Source organism: Chrysemys picta, chromosome 4 (genome assembly GCF_011386835.1).
Source record: "Chrysemys picta bellii isolate R12L10 chromosome 4, ASM1138683v2, whole genome shotgun sequence".
NCBI lineage: Eukaryota > Metazoa > Chordata > Testudines > Emydidae > Chrysemys > Chrysemys picta.
In genome coordinates, this window is record NC_088794.1 from 28986812 (window position 1) to 28999584 (window position 12773).

The window sequence follows — 12773 nt, forward strand, 5'->3', positions numbered from 1 at the left end:
CCCGGAGGTATCAGAGGTCGAGGTACCTTCCAGGGTCGAGGTGCCGAGGAGAGGCCCGCGTTGTACGTCAACTCCGCGTGCCGGCTCTTCTGCGAACAAGTCCCACTCCTCCGGTCTTGAGCGCTGTAGAGGAGGTGACAAAAGGTGACGCCGTTCCTCCTCGAGTCAGTCCGAGAGGAACAGGTCCCAAAGCCGTCAGCACTGGCGCTCCTATTCTAGCACCTGCCGTCACAGAGGCCGTGCTCCGAGTCCGTCCCAAGAGTCCCCGGCACCCAGGCGCTGTGGCCACAGGCGCCGTAGGGTATCCAGAGACAGCTCCTCGGACATCTATTTCTCGACTTCGTCCAGGTCGAAGTCTCGGGGCAGGAGCCGTCACGACAGAGACCGCTCCAGTCGTTCCTATGGCACCGTGCGCTCCTCCAGGACTTCGGCGTCGGTGCGCAACCATCTCTCCCCGGGCCACACCGCACCGCAGGAGCAGCCAGCTCTGCCTGCGCCCCACGCGTCCCAGTTCCAGCCCGTGCCCTGGCAAGGACAATGGTGCCAATGGGCACCGTGGCCTCAGGCACCCTCACAGCCGGGACCTCGCTCCGTGGCGGGAGCCTCTCAGGGCCACCCTGCGTCGCCTCCCCGGGACCGGGATGGGGCCGCGGGCGCCAAACAACCGGCACCGACCCCGGGACACGACCCGGACGTCGAGCCTACGATGCCGTCAGTGGCTGAGGGCACCGCACCATCTACCTCTTCGGCACCGGGCGATTCAGTTGCGGTACCGCCTCCCTCTTCTCAAGAGGACTTCAAGGTGCACCAAGAGCTGCTTAGGAGGGTGGCAGCAAATCTCGAGCTCTGGGCCGAGGAGATGGAGGAGCCCTCCGACAGGCTGTTTAATGTCCTCACCTCCTCGGTACCAGGACCGTACCGGCCCGTATTCACCCCACATTAAAGTGCTTTAATGTCCCTGCCCCTTTTGCCTCCCCTGTCGGGGGCCCTGCTGGTGCAGACACTACCAGCAGGGCTGCCGACTGGGTGGGAGAAGGGCAGCAACATTAAAATGCTTTAACATCCCTTACCCTTTTGCCTCTTTCCCCCCGCCCCCGCCCAGGAGAGCGGGACAAAGGGAACAGCTACAGGAACTTACCGATATGGGGCAGGCCGGGGCTGGCTCTGACCCCCCCAGCCCCACCCCTTCCACCTGAGGCCCTGCCCTTTCCAGGGGCCAGAGCAGGCCCCGGCCAAGCTCCATACCGGTAAGTCCCTCTAGCTACTTTCACCCCTGGATGGGACCCCCCAGCAAATAAGCTTAACTTACAATAGGAGCTTGACATAGCATGGGACTGCACAACCTTTTCCAATGCTTGCTCCAGTGCTTTTGCCCAATCATTGGAGTACATAGGAGCTGGAAGGGGGCCACGCTGCTGCTTCCGGGAGTCGCATGGCGTGGCCCCCAACCCTACACCCTGGCTGGAGTGGGGCCATGTGGCTGCTTCTGAGAGCTGTTTGGAGTGGCGCCTGACCCTGATCCCCTGGCTGGAGTGCCGGAGTGGGGCAAGCTACAGGCCTGCTCCCCAGTGGGAGCTCAAGGGCCGGCTTAAAATGGCTCATGGGTTGGATCTGGCCCATGGGCCATAGTTTGCCCAACCCTGTTGCAGATCCATGTTGCTTATTGAAAGAAATGTTGTTTGGTATCAGTTTTATAAATTGTATTAAAACTATTACACCAACAAACTTTATCACCAAAGCGAAGCTACTAATCGTACTACGAAACTAAATGAAGCATAGAGCAATGCAACTACCCAATCAAAATCAAACCCTGATTAAATTAGTCTCAATGTTGGATCAAAATTATGTCACCAAATTAGTTACTTCATCAGATTAATAAGAACTGATTATTTGTTCTATTAATCCTAAAAAGGGATCTAAGAAGGTGACTGTTTTGGTTATGAATCCCAACTAAAGAATTTTACCCAATCAATCAAATCTGTAACTTGGTGCTGGGTAACGATCTTAATACTGTAAGCAGTTTATTATTTAATATTTGAACCACAAACTCAGAGCCAATTACAAAGCTTCCGCCTGACATTTCAGAGTGTGGTGGTGAACACTTTCCTCCCCTTAACCAGAGCTATTACCGTGCAGGCTTTTAAAAAATACACTCTTCTAACCAGATGTTTGACAGTTCTTATTTAACAATTTACAGCTGACAGCTTTGTTTCTCAGGCCTCAAACACACACAGACAGAACATACTTCAGTGAATATCTTTGAGACTGTTTTAGGGCTTCTTCTATCTGGGGAATTTTAAGGCACCTTCCCGGTGTGGATTCTACTGGCGCTCATACGCACACGCTGCATGCATGTACAAAACCAGGCTCTCACACCATTGGATTAGAGAATAAAAAGGACTGGGACATCTCCAAATTAACAAAACCAAGACAAAAATAGAAAAAAGGGTAAAATAAGATGATGGGGGGTGTGATTGTGAACACTTCAGTGCTCGCAATTGTCTGGTTTCTCATCACTTAAAAGCTGAAACTGCTGTCAAGAAGCCTGATGGTGATGTTGGTGGCACAGCATTTCTCCTAGAGTGATGTTACTGGGTGCAGAGAGACTGGTGAAAGGCTGGCATAGCCAGTTTGTTGATGTCTTGACTTCCTATCCCCAAGATGAGGGATCCCAGGTGTTTTGCAAGGCCCATCTTCCCTCAAGTAGTTTGAACAGAATAGGAGAAATCAATCTAGGAAGGACCCTAGAGAGCATATAGGTTCTTAGCTGGTATTCCTATCCCCCTCTCTCTTAGTTTCACAGGGCTCAGACATTCGAGCTCTTGTCTTACCAAGGTTCTTTAAAGTGAAAGTGACTCTCTCCTTTGAGACAAGTTAAGCACAGTCCTTCTTTTCTGTATTCCCACAATAATTACAAACATTAGTAAAGGACAGTTACCTCTTCCGTAACTGGCGTTCTTCGAGATGTGTTGCTCAGGTATATTCCACTATAGGTGTGCGTGCTCGCCACGTGCACCGGTGCCGGAAGTTTTTCACTTAGCAGTACCCGTAGTGGGGGAGCACCGCTGGGACCCCTTGAGTGGCGCCGATATATCGTGCCATAAAGGGGGCTGCGCGCTACCCCCACCCTCAGTTCCTTCTTGCCAGACAACTCCGACAGAGGGGAAGGAGGGCAGGACATGGAATACACCTGAGCAACACATCGCGAAGAATGCCAGTTACGGAACAGGTAACTGTCCTTTCTTCTTCGAGTGATTGCTCATGTGTATTCCACTATAGGTGACCCCAAGTTATACCTGATGGAGGCGGGTAGGAGTTCAAGCGTAAAGTTTGAAGGGTTACCTGGGCGGAGCACCGCCCTATGAAACCCGGCGTCATCCCTCTTTTGAGAGACGATAGCATAGTGCGATGAAAAAGTGTGGACAGAGGACCATGTAGCAGCCCTACAGATGTCCTGAATAGGGACATGAGCCACATAGGCCGCTGACGAGGCCTGGACTCTCGTCAAATAAGCCTTCACAGTAGGAGGCGGGGGAACCCCTGCCAGGTCATAACAGGTGCGAATGCACGAGGTGATCCAGCGAGAGATCCACTGGGTGGAAACTGGTCATCCTCTCATGTGCTCGGCCGAAGCAATAAAAAGCTGGGGGGAATTCCTAAATGGCCTGGTTCTGTCCAGATAAAAGGCCAGCGCTCTGCGCACATCTAACATGTGCAGGCAGCGTTCCTCATTGGAGGAATGGGGCTTAGGACAGAGGATCGGTAGGAAAATATCCTGATCCATGTGAAAAGCTGAGACTACCTTCGGCAAAAAGGCGGGGTGAGGGCGGAGCTGAACCTTGTCCTTATGGAAGACCGGTCCGGGCGGAGCGGCAGTCTGCAAGGGGGGGCCGCTAAGAGTTGCAGTAGGGTCCCATACCGATATTGATGGGCCCAATCCGGGGCTATGAGGATAACCCTCGCCCCGTCTGACTTCACCTTCTATAGGACCCTGCCTATTAGGGGGAAGGGCGGGAAGGCATAAAACAGGGGCCCATACCAGCCCACTTTCGGGTTCTTACTGGAACACAGTGCCGGCCCATACCAGCCCACTTTCACCCCTGGTCCTGTCCCAATACCTGGGGAAGAGGAGTGTGAACCCTGGTTGGAACATACCACTGAAATGCTGCAGAAGAGACACAGAAGAGCGAAGATGTCCAGTAGAGAGCCTCAGGGGCCCAGCATTAGACATGATTCACACCCTGAAGCTCACTAACCCTGGGGTTGGTGTGAAGGACTGCATAGAGCAGGGTTGGGCAAACTACAACCCGCGGGCTGGATCTGGAGCACCAGCCATTTTCGTCTGGCCCTCGAGTTCCCTCTGCAAATATTTTCATCCTGAAACTGCATTTTTCTGCAAATTTACTATTTGAGCACAAAATGTCAGCCAGCTCTACTATTATCACAGCAGTGGGTCTCTCTTCCTTTCTCTGGGGGAGGAGACTAGGTCCCAGCTCTTGGGTGCATGGAAAACAACACCGTGACCCCAGGAGAAAGAGTGTAAATCACACCACTATGTGCCAGATTTTCCAAGGAACTCAGCACCCACAACTGGGGCTGGATGTTCAAGGGGACTGAAAGTCCCATTTACCCAGGGTGCTGAGCTCTTCTGAAAATCTGACCATAGAAGTCACAAGCTACGGCATGCTGAGCACTTTAGAAAGCCTGGCCCCATGTGAAAGGACACCTGTGAAAGGAGCCCACTTGTAACTTACCCCAGTTTCTGCAGTTTGGGTGTTTCAGTCCTTCACGCAACCGTTTCACACCTGAATTGTCCATTGTTTTTTCTCCCAGGATCAACTGTCAGCGTCTGGTTGGTGCTGAGAGCAGAGGCAAGATCCCCACAACAAGCAGCTGTGAAATGGCAACCACTCAGTCTGCAGGAGCCAGAGATATACAAAGATTTGTGACTGCTTATTTTTGCCCCATTCGCTGGCATCAGCAGTCTTCATTCTGGGCATGAATGTTGTGCCTGGCTGCCTGTGACCCCAGTGGGATGTTCCAGCAGCCAGGGATAAACCACTGTGCTCTGAGAGGAGCCTTTGGGATTATTCATAAATTCCAAGGCCAGAAGGGGCCACTGTGATCATCTGCTCTGACCTGCAGTATAGGACTTCCCCCAAACAATTCCTGTTTGAACTAGAGCAGAGCTTTTAGACAAAAATATTCAATCTTGATTTTAAAATTGGCAGTGACAGAGAATCCACCACAACCCTTGGTAAATTGTTCCAGTGGTTAGCTATTCTCACTAAACCTTATTTCCAGTCTGAATTTGTCTAGCTTCAACTTCCAGCATTTGAACCTGTTGTACTTTCCTCTGCCAGACTGAAGAGCCCATTATCAAATATTTGTTCCCCATGAGGTACTTGGACACTGTGATCATGTCTCCCCTTATCCTTCTCTTTCCCAAGCTAAGCGGATTGAACTCTGTCACTATCAGGCAGGTTTTCCAATCCTTGCATTATTCTCATGGCTCTTCTCAGGACCCTCTCCAATTTATCAACATCCTTCTTGGACTGTGGGCATGAGAACTAGACACAATATTCCAGCAGCTGTCACACCAGAGCCAAATACAGAGGTAAAATAACCTCGACTCCTACTCGAGATTCTTCTGTTTATACATCCATTAGCGCTTTTGGCCACAGCATCGCCCTGGAGCTCATGCTTAGCTGATTATCCACTGTACCCCCTCAAGTCTTTTTCAGAGTCACTGCTTCCCAGGATAGGGTTCCCCACCCTGTAAGTGTGCCCTACATTCTTTGTTCCTAGAGGTACACGTTTCTATTGGTCTGTACTAAAATGCACATATTGTTCACTTGCGCCCAATTTCCCAAGCAAGACAGATCCCTCTGTAGCAGTGACTTGTGCTCTAAATCTCTACATTATTTCCCATTTTGCTATTTTTGTGTTATCTGTAAACTTTATCAGTGATACTATGTTGTCTGCCAGGTCATTGATAAAAATGTTACAAAGCATAGGGCCAAGAACTGTGGGACCCCAATAGAAACACACCCTCACGACTTAAACACTACAAGCCCTGGAGGGAATACTTTACCATGTGCAGGTATTGTGTCAGTTACTATGTGTTCTATATGCGATTGTTCAGATGAGTTGAAGGGAAAGGTAGATTGAGGGGCTATTTCTAGTAGGTGGGGTAATCCTAACAATAGCCTGTAATGACCTGCTGGTTCCCTACTGGATACTGCCCCCTCTAGAATGGTATGAAGAGAAAAGACGAAATCCTAGGCTATTCTGATAGAGGACGGACCTAGATTAGCCTCTCACCAGTAGGGGGCGCTGTGTTAAACAGAATGACAAGGAAAGAGATGTGACATCCTGTGGACAGAAGGGATCAGGCCGGGAGAGAGAGATGGCCAGTGTGGGTGAGAGGGAGCAGCAGGCTGCAGGCAGCGAGGACAAAAAGCCGGGCAGTGGTATCCTGAGAGCCAGGGCAAGGAGGCAGGTGGGAAGGTGAGAGCTGATCAGGGAAGCAGGCTGTGGCTGGCGGGCTGGGAGCAGCAGCACCAGGACATGTGGGGTGGAGCAGCCTGCAAGCAGGAGGTGAGAGGCAATTGCTAAGGCTGGGTGACAGGAGGACACCAGAGATGACAGGGCTGAGCTCTGGCCAGTGGGATTACGGACAAGCCCTAAATTGTCTGCCATGAAAAGGATGAGCCAGAAAGGCCAATGGAAAGGGGTGGCACATCTGGGTCTTCGGCGGCAATTTGGCAGCGGGTCCCTCACTCCCTCTTCGCCGCTTGGGGCAGTAAAAAAGCTGGAGCCAGCCCTACATAGAGGCTATAGAGCTGCTCAGCTGACTTCCTGAGGATTCCCCTGCACTGGAGAATCCCCAGGTGCCTGAGAGCTGGCACCGTGGCTCCTATTCACCCCACTGCTGTCCCCAGTGCAGGGGCTGAGAGCAAGGGAAAGGAGGGGAGGCAGGAGTTCAGCTGACCCTGGCGATCCCTGGTTGCTGGAACATCCCACTGGAGTCACAGGCAGCCGGGCACTACTTAGAGCAGCGCTGCAGGTTCTCTAAGTCACGCCAGGCCCCACGGTGAGGGGAACACACAGGTAGCTGACAGCCATGTGTGAACCTTCCACCCTCTTCCCTTAACTCTGTCTCTGAGCCAATTACATCACAAACAGCATGTGATTAAACTTCAGCGCTGGAGTCCCCACCTGCTGTGTGTTAAGGGCTGGCAGTAGGAATCAGCCACTGCTCACAGCCTTGCCCCACAGGGACTTGAATTTACTCCTTCCTGAACAATGTCACAGAGAATGGAAATCAGTGGCAGCTGGGAGTGGAAGTGGGGGAGGGGGATGGAGTCAATACTGAGAAGGGAAAGGGAAATGTTTCAAGCAGCACATGCAGGTGTGTGGATATAGATACTGACCAAGAGGGAGGTGATGCCAGGGAGCCAGTGCACATGGGGCAGGGAGCAGGGTGTGGGCTCCAGGAGGCAGGGGAGCAGAGGCAGGAAGAGGAGCTGATGCAGCAGGATGAGAATGAGGAGGAGCTGAAGAGGCCAGACCAGCAAGGGAGTGGTAGGGAGATACAAGAGGGAATTGAGCAGGTGTGATCAGGCATGGGGCAGACAAGCCCAATGGGGAGTCCTTTCTGGAGCCCAGGAGGACGTACAGCAGCTGTTTGCTGGTTCATGGGCACCCAGTTGGCCACATGGAGCACTGGATGACAGGGACAGGCAGAGAGGGAAGAGCTGCTGCTTTGTAACTCCAAAGGGTTTGTAGTACCCAGAAGTGCTGCAATGATGGTGCCAGGGCAGGGTGCCATGGCACGTTGCTTCCACACTAGCTGTCTGACTACAGGGCAGTTTTACCCTGTATCGAGTTTTACCCTGTATCCACAGAACTGGGTCTATCTTTGCAGTTTCGATGCCCTCTGGGTACTTATACCACAATTCTTGGCACAGCAATGGATTGTGAGAAATCAGGCAACGCATTCTGGGAGCCATAGGCAGTTATGGGAGATGGGGTCAAACACCCATAACTCGCCAGGCAGTGTGACCATTTCCATTTCCTACTCCCATAGAGTCACCCCAGCTGGACGAAGAGGACTCACTGTCTGCTCAGAGCAAAGCAGGAGCAAAGTGTGACAGCACCAAAAACCAGGAAATGAATGTCTGTCCAGAGCATGGTCCCTCCACAGCGCCCCCTTGGGATACAAGGGTGTTTTATACTCACCCAGCCCCTTGTCAGCCAGCACCAGGCTGTCAGCAGTACAGGCTGAGACAGAAACTCGCCTCTCTGACTGGTTCCACGGAAGCTAACCCCTTCTAGGCCCAGAGAAGGATAAAACTCCAAGAAAAGCAAACAGCTGGTCCCAAATGTGTCATGGGCCTTCCCCCCATTAACCCTGACCCAGTGCGGGAGAGGACTGGATGACCTCTTGAGGTCCCTTCAGCCCTACAAAGACCTTAACAGCAGAACCGGCAGATGAAGCTGGATCATCCCTCAACAGCAAGGTAGGCAGATGAAGGATGCAATGGAGGAGAAACCCCTGGTTGTCTTGGACTTCCTTGCCACCGGACACAGGTGCCTCTTCCGCCAAGATTTGTGTGGTTGCCGGTGTGCAATGGCTCCCCTACATTAAACTACTTACGCGCGGGCTTCTTTCACAGGAACAACTTTTATAAAACCCGTGGAAGAGTCATCCTCGACCTCCAGGGATTGAGGATGACAATAACAACAACATGTCTGTGACTCCTTCAGGGAGCCTCTGGCCAGCCACAGCCAAGCTCAGTGTCCTCTAGGCACCCCCAGAAAGAGTCCTGAGACAACTGTTTCTAGCCCAACTCACCTTCCTCTCAGGATGCCTGAACCATCCGCAGTCATGGGAGCAGGCTCTGTCCTCGGCCAGGCCTCACCCGAGGAGTTGGGGACTAGAGGTTTGTGCTCCTCCCAGAGCCACCTCCTGCAGAGCCAGGCTTCCCCCCTTTGAACCGTCCCTCCAGTCCTGACATGCTTGGCAGGTGCGGCAGCACAGGGCTACTTGAACCCATGGCAGCTCCCTAACCCCTTCATGTCTGGGGCGGGATCTGGACACCCATCTTCACACCAGCCTTGCTCAGATGCAGCTGTATGGACGTGGGGCCGTGCAGGGGAGAATCACCTAGAGTGTGTTAGGGCTAAATTCCATTTTGAATTACCCCTGTGCAGCCCCTTTGGCTTCTGCAGGAACAACCCTGCGCTGGCAGGAAGATCCTGGGTCTTGTCCACGTGTAATCTCTATGGTCAGTGGAGCTGCACGGATGTAACTCAGGGCAGAATTTGGCCCTTGTGACCCAGCAACATATTGGCTCCATCCCAGTCCTGTAAGAGAGGAGTTACCATATCAACCAGTCCAGGTTTAACAGGATAAGCTTCTGCATGTCCTGCTCAAATTGCTACAAATTCACATACTGAAAAATCCAATTGATGGCCGCTGAGCTAAGTTGCCTTTGGTATAGAGGGAAACAAATATACACTTCTTCAGAGAGCAGAAATATGTTAAAAAGCAGACATAAGATGCTCTACACATTCCCCAGAGAAGGATGAGAGATGAGGAGCATTTGAAAACAGGTGAGTGACACCTTCTCTGCACTCTCATTGCTAGTCACACCTCAGCCAGGCATTACTGTCCCTCCAAGCACCTGGAGGCAGACAGAGCCTACGAAAATCCACCTCCACATGCACTGGAGGCTCAGATTTTGTGTCCAATAACTTCACCAGGAGTCCTGGGACTCTCCCTAAAATATCTCACCCTTCTGCGTTGTTTTCAACTCTTTTTATAAGACTGCACTGTATGAGAAAGCTGCAGAGGTGCCACTGAGCATGTAATGGATCTTCATCCACACTCACAGTTTGTGAACTAGCTTAGGACTCTCCCTGAGGCCACTTTTCAATTACGGCGGGGGGGGAGGGGAGGGGAGGGGGGAGTGGTTCTATTGCAGTTGTCATGAACAGCTGAGCTTTGAAAGTGCTTTAAAATCCACTTGTGTAATTAGCTAAGCCTGGAAATTGCTAGGCTAGTAGAAGGTCCAGGGTAGAGTTTGTGGTTCAAATTTGGACTCATTTGGTCAAGAGGTTCCCACATTACATTATTCCCTGTCCACCACATGAACAACCGTCTTTCAAAATGCAATAGTCTTCTAACACTTCTTAGCACTGAGCTAAAGAAAGTTCAGTCCTCCTCCTACCTGGTCAAGCCCACAAACAAGTACACACTCTGTGTGTTGGGGGGGGGGGGTAATCTTAATTGTTCTCTAATGGGGCCTGCATGTGTGTTGTATCTGTATGAGCAAGGGAGTGGTTGTGAGGTGAGCTTGTTCACTTGTCCCTCCTCAGTCATGCACCAGGCTTAACTAAAGCAGCAACATCTGTCTAGTCACATGGGGCGCCTGTTAGGGTTTTTTAAAATACCAGGTGATCGACCGTGTTGTCCTTAGCCATCTCTCTGTCCTGCTCCTTTGTTCTTCCCTCCCACCTGGATATTCCGGGTCCTTTTTTGTCGCCCTCACCACTTTTCAGAAAAAGCCAGGAGCACCCAGAGAATGGGGGGGGGGGGGGGGGAGGAAAAACACACCCCTCCCCCTTTTAGCCAATCAAACTGTCATTTTGCCAGCACACACCTCTGAAAGTATTGACTGGAATGGATAAGAAATTGGGACCATGAGAAAATTTCTGTGAAACATCCCTGAGGACTCCCCCCCCCCCCCCCCCCAGCTCTGGAGAATGGGAAAATTCTTTTGCATTTAGCAGAAATTCTAAAAGTGCAGAATTATTTCTTGATACATGATCTTTATTGAACTCCAGCAAAACTGACACAAATATACATCCAGGATAAGCCTCTGTTAGAGATGGATACAGAAAAATGCTGACTTAATAGCTGTGGAGTTGTGTAAAATTACAACCCCCTTGTAAATATACACGTAATAGTATGAACCATTGTAAGAGAAGGACAGTTCCCCTTCGGACCCAAGGATAGTTCTTGAGTCTCCCCCCTGCACTGACAGACTGAAAAGGGGAGGTTTCCAGACCCCTCCATCTCATAATCCCGCATCTCTACCTCCCCTAGGCCCTGATCCCCTTTCTCCCTCCTGCCCGCCCCCCCCCCCACTTTTCCCTGAAAACAGCTACCCCACTGCACAGTGAGAATAGAGCAAACCCAGCTCCTACTCCTAAGCCTCCTGCCTTCATGCAGGAGGGTTGGCCCTCACAATCTCTACCCAGCCCCCTGCCACAGATGTTGACATTTGCTGCTGGAGTCCCTGGGGATGGCAATTTCAATAGGGGCAGGTGTTCTCCAGCTGCTCCCTCAGCTAGTGGCAGGGCAGCCAGGTCAGAGCTGCATTGGCTCCCACTCACCAATCCAGTATCTGTATAACCAGATCAGGTTTTGTGTCTTTCACAGCATCCAGTTCTGCCCTCATTTCTTCAGTTAAATACTCTTTCTTCAAGCTGTGGGGAAAACAGGGAAGAAAAAGGATGTGTTAACTCTCTCTGCAGACACAACACCTGAGCCCACAGACCCTGAAGCCCAGCCATGCTCCCACAGGATCTGTGTCACTGTCACTGCCTGGCCTGCTGAGCTCACTGCCAGCCAGGTGCCCTTCCCTTGGGGAAGGGGGAGAGAAGCGCTGGTGCAGTCCGTAGCCTGGCCTGTTCCCCCCACACCCCACTCACCTTGTGAGCTCTGGGCAGGGACAGCAATGTCCTTTTTGGATGTAAAGGGCTGGATTGTGCAGCCCTTACTCAGGGCAGTGAGCACTTACTGACATGGACATCCCATTGATCGCTGTGGGACTACTCAGTGTTTACAGGGAGCAGGGACTGCAAAAATCCAGGTCACAGAATCTCCCTATGGAAGAAGCATGATCTCAGCTCTCAAGTGCTCCTCACACCCCCTCCCTCCCCACAGGCATCAGTAACACAGCTCTTGAAAGGGGAAGAGTTTTTAGCAGCTGCTGTGGGGCTGCAGATTTGGCCTGACACTGTTGAAAACAGGTGGGAACTCCAACTCCACCCCGGCTGCAAGAAGACAGGAACATTTCATTTACTCTTGTATTTACTTTTACAGCCAGTTCAGATGAATGGGGTTTGTCTGTCTGCATTCAGTTTGGTAGAGCAGAAGCCAGTGCTCCAGTTCAGAGCATGGTGCTTGTCATACTGATAAGCCAAGGGCCAGCTCTGGCCTAGGTTGTAGGCATGAGCTAAGAACTGAAACTCATAGCTGGAAGCCAGACCAGCTGAGTGGTATTTTAGTATCGTTCAAAGGAGATGTTCAATGTATAAGAATGTGTTTAGTATTTAAACTTCATGAAAATCTGGTGGACTGTAGCATGCATTGTTTTCACTTATCTGTACCCTGTTCTAATGTAATAGCAAATATTTACATTGTATGTGCCTCTGTAAGCAAGTAACTCAAACAAGAAAGAAGCTGTCTGTAATGCAGATTAAGAACTCGAACAGAGAGGGCTGGAGTTATACCTTACGTCCCCCTAGGCACAGCATCTTCAGTGCCCCCCACCCAGATACCCTCTCTATAGCCCTCCACAACTGCACAGCACCATGAACACCCCCCTCTCCCCAGCACCAACCGCACAGCCCCACCACCTCAATTACCCAGTACCTCCTTGTAGTGCCCCACTCCCTGAGAGTATGGGCTGCAGCAGGCCAATGGACCTGCACAGACAGGGAGCCAATCAGCGAAGGGTTTATTGGGAGCCAATCAG

The 12773-nt window shown here is 51.5% G+C and overlaps 1 protein-coding gene across 1 annotated transcript in view; it reads right to left on the reverse strand.

Moving 5' to 3' along the window:
- Positions 1–10825: 10825 nt before the first annotated feature.
- LOC101952382 (NACHT, LRR and PYD domains-containing protein 3) overlaps positions 10826–12773 on the reverse strand; it is a 138989-nt gene continuing 137041 nt past the window's right edge. Inside the window, exon 11 of the mRNA XM_065591889.1 lies at positions 10826–11499. Coding sequence (XP_065447961.1) covers positions 11403–11499 — 97 coding nt within the window. The 3' untranslated portion in view covers positions 10826–11402. The remainder of the gene's footprint in view (positions 11500–12773) is intronic.